The sequence below is a fragment of the Lolium rigidum genome, chromosome 2, assembly GCF_022539505.1.
Source record: "Lolium rigidum isolate FL_2022 chromosome 2, APGP_CSIRO_Lrig_0.1, whole genome shotgun sequence".
Lineage (NCBI taxonomy): Eukaryota > Viridiplantae > Streptophyta > Magnoliopsida > Poales > Poaceae > Lolium > Lolium rigidum.
In genome coordinates, this window is record NC_061509.1 from 110,129,117 (window position 1) to 110,137,068 (window position 7,952).

General features: G+C 46.6%; 1 protein-coding gene across 1 annotated transcript; it reads right to left on the reverse strand.

Annotated features, from left to right (window-relative positions):
- Positions 1 to 522: 522 nt before the first annotated feature.
- LOC124690029 (aspartic proteinase 36-like) lies at positions 523 to 6,206 on the reverse strand. Its single transcript, XM_047223471.1, has 10 exons — positions 5,962 to 6,206; positions 5,724 to 5,853; positions 5,370 to 5,620; positions 5,067 to 5,291; positions 3,988 to 4,150; positions 3,836 to 3,906; positions 3,508 to 3,598; positions 1,109 to 1,184; positions 956 to 1,027; positions 523 to 864 (listed from the first exon to the last, which is right to left on the reverse strand). Exons 1-10 carry the CDS (start codon positions 6,204 to 6,206, stop codon positions 716 to 718), a joined length of 1,473 nt encoding a protein of 490 aa, XP_047079427.1. The 3' UTR covers positions 523 to 715.
- Between the last annotated feature and the right edge of the window lie 1,746 nt (positions 6,207 to 7,952).

Here is a 7,952-nt window from a genome sequence, read left to right on the forward strand (position 1 = left end):
AGGCCGAGCAACGCCGGCCCGCTTGTCCGGCTATGGAGGCGAGCGTGCGGCATGGGCGTTCACGAAGAAACGTGGGTGGGACCAAAACAAAGCTAGAGGGGATTCATTTCTTTTTTTTCTTCTTTCTGGTCCATGTGTCGATCGAATCAGGGGGTATACCAGTCCAGAAAACAAACTTTTAACGGCAGGATCAGAATTGACGGCAGGGTCATACAAGTAACCAACTAAAAATTCAGTGTCAAGGGACGGATTTTTTTTTTTGCAGGGCTAAAAAGGAAGCCAAATTTTAACTAAGGCCAAATAAGGAATTCTCTCTCTGTTTTATAATGAAGTTTCAAAAAGAGGCCAGTTTTGTCTAAGTACCCAAAAGGGTTGTATACCTTTGCACGGTTTTTGCTGGACAGATGACTTTCAGTTGTATACGCAGTGATCAATCCAATGAATGTCATTTATGATGAAAATAAATTATTCTCCAACTACCAGAACATGGAATGCATTACAGATGCTATCAGTAAAAAACCCTTGGCAGATCACTTCAATAAGTATTATTCATGTGACAATCAGTTGACCAAACCTTAGATGGTGGTCGGTGTATTTCCTTTCCCCTCGCCTTCCCATATAGGTGTATACGATCTAGCCACTATTCTTTTTTTCCCCGGAAGAACAGAAAAAATAATGTTACAAGCACTTAGAGTTCCATGAACCCAAAGTCGTGCTAAAACATTAGACAGGTCAACAAAGTCATTACCAACAACGAAAACAAGGACTTGTGCCACTGAAATCTCCATCCAGAGGAAATATCATGTGCATCCACAGTGTATACCGATCCAGTCTTGTCATCCTTGATTTTAATGCTAGAGGAGCCTGAAACCAAAAGGGGCAGGTTGGACATAGAACTATTATATTGTTGCCATATTAAGCAAGTATTTTTAAAGGAAAAGCACAAGAAACTTACAGTTGTAATTGTCCCATCCAATTACTTGATTTTCTAAATCGTACAGAACCAGTTTATTTGAAAATGCTATATCTGGAAAGTAAGTTGGCAAACATCAGGTGCAGCAACTGGAGAAAACATAACACTTTAATAGTTCAAAGAAACCTCGCATACCTCCCAAAAGCACCATATCTTTCCCATCCTTGGTTTGTAATCCACCGCTCTGGAACCCCATACAGTACAAATCGTTCTGCATAGCAGTATTGTATATTCAAGTACTATGACAGTGACCTAATTAACTTGGCACTGAAAACTTAACACTGGTAATAATGGTAACCTCACAGGAAAGTAGCAACTATCAAAATAACAGAAACAAGGGTAAATTAGTTGCACAACTATTTGCACAGAATTCAGATAATGCAAATTAAATGCCAAAATTTTGCCGACCTACGTTACTACAAATGGTAACCAGGCCAAAAACGGCACCACAGTCCCTTAGGAGACGTGCTGATCGATTAAAAATAGAAAGCAAGGGGGGGCTTCTGGAAATTAGGTTCAGGTCATCCCAGATACTGTAGTGTCACCACAGAGGGACAGAAATATAGATCGAATAAACTGTAGAACTGCTTCTACATCTTACTTGATTTCGCTGGATGAAGAATTGTTGTCACCAAAGCCCTTTGAGTGCTCTCCCTACTTTCTACCTAGGCGCCCTATGGCTTGTTGATGGGCTATTGAAATTGTAGGCACTGTTAGGAGAATTTGCCTACAGGGAAATCTAGTAACTCCAAAATACCTAAATCACTTGCTGCATGGGATCTTGTTTGTAGGCCGTAACTTAAGGGTTGGCTTGCAATTGTCAATCTTTCTATACAAAATAAACACTCCTGCTTAGATTTCTTCACAAGTTCTGTAACAAAATGGATACCCCTTGGGTTCAACTCATTAGAGCCTAAATGACAACTCCACCTGTCAGGCCTCAACGATCTCTTGCTCTTTCCGGTGGAAAGACATTCTTAAGCTTTGCTCAGTGTTCAAAAGGCTTGATAGCTGCAAAATCATGTCTTGCGGTTCAGCACTTTCTCGTACTGATATTGGATACTGGAGATTTGCTTCAACAAATTCTCCAGGCTCTGTCCTTTGCTATTGATAAACTGGCCAGTCAAGGAAATTCTCCTGCTAGCTTATCCCATCGAAGCCTTTCACCTATCTTCAATCTTTCATCTACCCAAGCCCTTAAAGAATTTCATGAGTTCCGGAGATTAGTCCTTCAAGCCCAAGCTGGCCTAAACATGAATGAACATGATTTCTGAATGTACAGCTGAGGTCCTTCGTTGCTGTTTCAAGAATATACAACCTCCATTGTGAGCATATTGAAGCCCCTGCCGTGGATATGGAGATAAAGGCCTTCTGGTTCCTAGGAAAAGTTTCTGGACTGGTAACAATGGTTTTGTGCTCTGCGAAGATAGTTGTCATGGAAAACAAGAGACCGTCTTTTCTGGAACTGCTCTTTCACAGAACGTTGTTGGCTTTCGATCAAACTTAGACTGGATGCTAGTCAAGACCTTGCCGTATGTTCTCCTCTGCTAGAACATCTTTTCGCGAACCATTTTTCTTCAAGGTTATCGCTACTGCTGCTCGCTCCATTTGGAAGCAGAGGACTGCTAATTTTTTTGACAATGTAAATCCTAGTTTTAGTTCTTGGTTCTTCTCCTCCAAAAGAGACATTTTCCTTCTTTCTTACACAATGAAAGAATGAAGGAGGACCTTAGGCTAGCTCTTATTGTCTGTCAAGACAAATTGTAATCTTCAGGCTACACCCTCTGCCCTCTCTTATAAATTTTTGCCTTTTATCGATAATGGTTTTACTGTCAGGGCCTCCCCTAAAGTTTTTTGGTTTTAAAAAAGTGTAGTAACAGTTCTTTTGTCTCAATATTTGAACATAATATCCATCATGATATTTAGATTCTTAAACCTATCCTTTGTTTTCATGTCATGAGTAATGTTATCAATATCAATAAAAGGCTCATCAAATGTGCACATTTGGGAAATCAGTAGGACAAGATAATAAGAGTTATAGAAATGATGTATTGCTTGTTCAGATGTTAGACTACAAAACATGAAACATTAAACATGAGCTAATAAATGTTTTGGAATTTTTTTCTGATAAATATTGTGTAGTGACTGTTCTTTGTGGAGACGTTAGACTTTACTAAACTGTACATACAGTATTTATATGAACTATTAATTGTGTGCAGTGGCGGAGGCAGCAATCTGGCATGGTTTGGCCTCCGCCACACCTAAAATTTTCTCAACTTCACTCTACATATGGGTTGGCACTCACAAAAACTTCAAATTCAATGTTGCTGTGTACATCACTACTTGGGCTAGCCATACCTAAAAATAATTGCTGCCTCCGCTACTGTTTGTGTGGCAAAATCACTGGACCCTCCGATGTCTTACATAACACAAAATATAAAGTAAAGGACAACTGAGTTATGTGCCAAAACTATAGATGTGATGTTGCTAGTTATATGTTCCCTAAAAACAAGACAAGAGATGAGGTTTATTACCCCATTTTGAAAAAGATAGTCATGTGGCTGAACATTGAGTGAAAGGTCTCCCTCAAAGTGAAAGGTGACAACGGGGAATCCATTATCTACACTGCAAAAGATTTGGGAGAATGAGTTAGAAACATTTGACAATAAAAACCAAAATAACAATCTTCATTTTGCTTATGATACCCCATTGGGCCTAGTCTACTCTTGTTTAGCAGAGAAAGAGACTACACAAGGACATAATCTCTTTGTGTTGAATGGAAGGCTAGTATCAATATCTACCCGCTAATGCAAGCTCATGCAAGCGAGTGTATAATTGGTCATTATTGTGCACCAGGCATACCTTCCAGAATACCTGAAGCAAAGGAAATCTTCAACATCATGAAAGGACATATCTACATACTGAGCAAATACCTACAAACCATCAAGACGATAAAATAATTAGAAAACCCAGCCCTCCACTGCAAGAATTGGTTAACAGAGAAGTTTGCGTACCTCAGACAGTATAGCCTTATGAACAACCTCTGGTAGATAGGCCAATGTTGTTCCACTATCAATGATGGTGCCTTTACTTTCACGTGTATCAAAAATACTTTTTGGGAGCTGTAGCATAGCACCACCAACATCAATTGCTTTCAAGTTGACATTGTAATGCGGCCTACAAAGTAAGTTTTTATAAGGCGTCAAAAATAAAACATTGTGATGTGGATAATTACATAGCACCCTCCTTTTCAAAAATAAAAACTATGTCTGTGGCTGAATAGTGATGATATAATTAAATAGCTATTGTGGGTGTTCTAGCTCTTTAATCCGAACTTTTGTTAATCTTCTAAAGGACTAGAACCTCTCAATAAAGATGGTTGCATGCATCAGTAGGTGCAGAGGTCAGAAAGTGACCATCATTTTCTACAAAAGTAGCTAAATACACAATTTATTTGACTTACAGTTAGTAATAGGAGCTAATTACAATACCCTTCTAATCTAATTGCGGACACATGAACATGTAGGATTGTCCGAAATGGATATTCAACCAAGTATCTGATGTAGCGTGTTAGAAAATGGATCTCTAGGGTTTTATGATGGGACTCAGTATATGTGTTTATGATCCACCAATCAGGAGTTGAATCGTTTTTTGGAAATGTTGCGTGACCAACGGTCTAACAATCAGGAGTTAAAGGGAAGCACTCCTTGAAAGCTCTGAATGCTGAGTTGGAGAAGTCACATCTAAATTACTACTATCAGCTAGATCTTGAAGCCTTCATTAGCTTGTAGCTAACTGTTGACCGGCTTTTCCTAATTAGGAAAGCAATGTTGTATAATTACTTTTGGCACATACTGCAGATCAGAGAAATTGATGGAGTCAGCTTCCTTTGATATGAAGACAAGCACCACACATGAACCAGATGGGAACACATGTTGTACGAATTCTGTCTCATAGCAAGGAGTAGGATGGTATGCTAGACTATCTAAAACTGAATGAATGCGATAAAACAGGATAGGTCCACATGGAGAAGAGCTGAAGATATATATAGGTTGGAAGGAAGTAAACATGGAGACGTAATAAAATGACATACATGCCGGCCACCAACGGCGTGGTCTTCACTTTGGGCTGCACGACATTCCCAATAGCGAAAATCCCTCCACCATTTACGGTGTCCAAGCAATGCGCGAAGATCTTGGTGACTTTTCCTGCATTGGCGAGCTGCGACAGCATGGAGGAATTAGCCTGGCCAAAGCCAAGAATCCCGTCAAGGGCCTGGTTTGAGGAGCCCAGATCCCCACCAATCTTAGCCCCGCACCTGCAAACGAAGGCAGGATCATGAGCTGGAGCTGCGAAAAGAAGAATACTGCAAACTGGTTTGTAGAGAGAAACGCACCCAAACGTGATGCTTGTATTGGCCAAGGCGGTGTGGGCATTGCCAGACACCTGGTTGTAGTGCAAGGTGTCGGTGACAAAGAATCCGGTGGTGGAGCTTCCGTCCCCGTATGCGATGCTGTAGCCGCAGGGCGAGGAGGCGGAGGGGCAGGTGGGGGGCACGCCGCCGTTGGCAATCACGCAGAAGTCCTGGCCGCACGTCACCCCGCTGTGGCTCCCCGATCCCGCCGGGTCGTAGAGCGTGAGCTCAATCTGCAAGCCACCGCGGGGGTCGGTGGTCGGGATTCAGGAACGGAACGGCCCGAAACGGAAAGAAGCATCGAATGAGCGCGCGGAGGGTGAGGTAGTGAGTTACCCCGAGGCCGCTCTTGCGGGGGCAGGTGTCGCAGGAGACGCAGTTGACCCAGAGTAGGTCGCTGCCGGTGTCCACCTGCACGTAGAAGCTCTTGGCCGGCGTGCCGATCCCAATCTCCGTGAAGTAGAGCCTGCGCTTCGCTCCAATCAGACCGCGCGCGGCAAAGAGCGAGAGAAGAAGGAATCGTAGTAGTAACATACGTAGAGAGTAAGCAACGGAGAGAGGAATTGATTATTACCCTGTCTCGGTGGGGAGTCCGTTGCCGCCGAGGGGCAAGTCGACGGCGCTGAGGAGGCGGCCGTGGCGGCGGCCGTCGTGCTTCCGGAGGGCCGCCAGGTGCTCGTCCCCGCCGGGGCCTGCGCCCTGGTGGCGCGGGAACTTGCGGCGCACCTGGAAGACGCCGGTGGCGGCCGCCCGGCCGGGGGCGAGCGCCGACAGCGCGAGCAAGAGGAGGAGCAGCTTAGGAACAAGGGAAGGCTCCATTTACCGGAGTTTGTTTTGCGTAGAGTAGATCCTCCGCCTCCGCTTCCTCCCGGCGACGGCGAGGAAGACGAGAGGGAAAGTTTCCGCGTTTGGGCAAGTCCTCCCAGCGGGAAAGGGGGGAGCCGACGAAAAAGAAGAGCGGTGAGAGCAGAGAGAAGGGGCCGACGCACGCCGGTCGTAGAGATGAGAAACGGTGTGAACTCTACTCTACTGAGTGGGACGCCTCGCCTCGGGGTAATCGCTCGCCTGTCTCGGTGTATTCTAACCAGTGGACTGTTTGATGCAAGCTAAAAAGTCTTCGGTCCTGGGCATTGTCGAGTACAGCTGGGCATGGGCAGCCCGGCCCGGACGGCCTGACCCGACCCGGCCCGAAAATTCCGGGCCGGGCCGGGTCGGGCTTGCACATCGGGCCGGGTTCGGGCCTGATTTTCGAGCCCGAACGTCGGGCCGGGCTGGGCTCAGGCTTGCATAAAACACAGTTTAAGCCTACTTTGGGCTGGGCTTGTCGGGCCGGGCCGGGCTTTTGGCAATTCGGGCTGGGTTTGGGCCTAATTTGTAAACCCGAAGGCCGGGCCGGGCCGGGCTTGGGCCTAGGAATTTCAGTTCGGGTTTTTTCGGGCATGGCCCGAAACCCGGGCCGGCCCGAGAAATGCCCAGGTGTAGTTGAGTAGTAGTACAGTTTACGGGTGCGTTCGGTTTTTTCCCAAGGCTGCTTATTTATCAAAATTGGTCAACATTGGCTGGGGAGTGAAAGACTACCAGAAAGTGGGTAGGTCCTGATAGCTAGCTTCAGCGACGCAAAAAAATGTCTCTCCTCTCGCGATTTCTGAGCGATTCCAACCCGCATTCGGGATCACCTCGATTCTCCTCCATGGCAGGCTAGGGCGGAGAGGAGGTTCCAGCCACGCGTCGCACGAGCATCTCCTCTCACCACTTGCCTCCAGCACAGCACCAAGCTCGCCCACCTCACTCTCGTCGCCGATAGCTAGGTTCCTCCCAAAATCCAGGGCAAATCGAAGGCTGACGCTGACGATCTATGCGGATGAGGAGGGAGAAGAGGCTGTTGAGAGGTCGAGGGGGAGTTTGGTGCCGGAGCTGGGACGGAGGAGATGGGACCTTGCGAAGGCGCTGCGGATTCGGATTTTGGATCGGAAATGGAGATGTTGAGGCAGACGTGCGGCGAGGCGTCCGAGGAAGGAGCAGCTTCATCGGCTAGGCATGGATGCTTCAGCTTTTGCGTCTGCTCTTTTGGGCCAATTGTCGTTGATTCCTAGCTCGTCACCCTCGGAGAAGCTGCAGTGGTCGGCGACCGAAGTGATGCCGGAGTTTTGTGCGCCCGTGGTGGCCATAATGGCGATGCAGGCGTCGATTCAGGGGCGGAAGCCTAGTCCGAAGACTGCCAAGGTAAGAGACCTGATCCTGCGGCACAGAGCGTTGTTGGGGCCAAGGAGAAGCCACCAAGGTGGAGAGGACCACCGAGGAGAGCTTTGTCTCCGTTCTCGCAGGCAGTGCAGCGAGCGAATGTGCGGATGCCGCCGATGTGGAACAAGCTGTCAAAGCCACCTGGGTTCTCAGGAAGGGACTTGAGGGCAGCCTCGACGCGTTGCTGGAATTCACAGTGGAAGAGCTCGTGGCGTCAGAGACCTTGTAGGAGCTGCTCGTCAAATTTTTGGTGGAGCTGCGTTTTGAGCAACTTTGGCATATTCCTCAGCATCTGGACAAGCCAGCACCGAGGAGTGAGGAGTA

Excerpts from the sequence above, each read along its gene's own strand:
- LOC124690029 (XM_047223471.1), bottom strand. The coding sequence starts at position 6,206 with ATGGAGCCTTCCCTTGTTCCTAAGCTGCTCCTCCTCTTGCTCGCGCTG. Across the intron at positions 1,185-3,507 it reads ACTATCTTTTTCAAAATGGG|AACGATTTGTACTGTATGGG; the intron begins GTAATAAACCTC and ends ACTGCTATGCAG. Across the intron at positions 865-955 it reads TGGATGGGACAATTACAACT|GCTCCTCTAGCATTAAAATC; the intron begins GTAAGTTTCTTG and ends TTTTGGTTTCAG.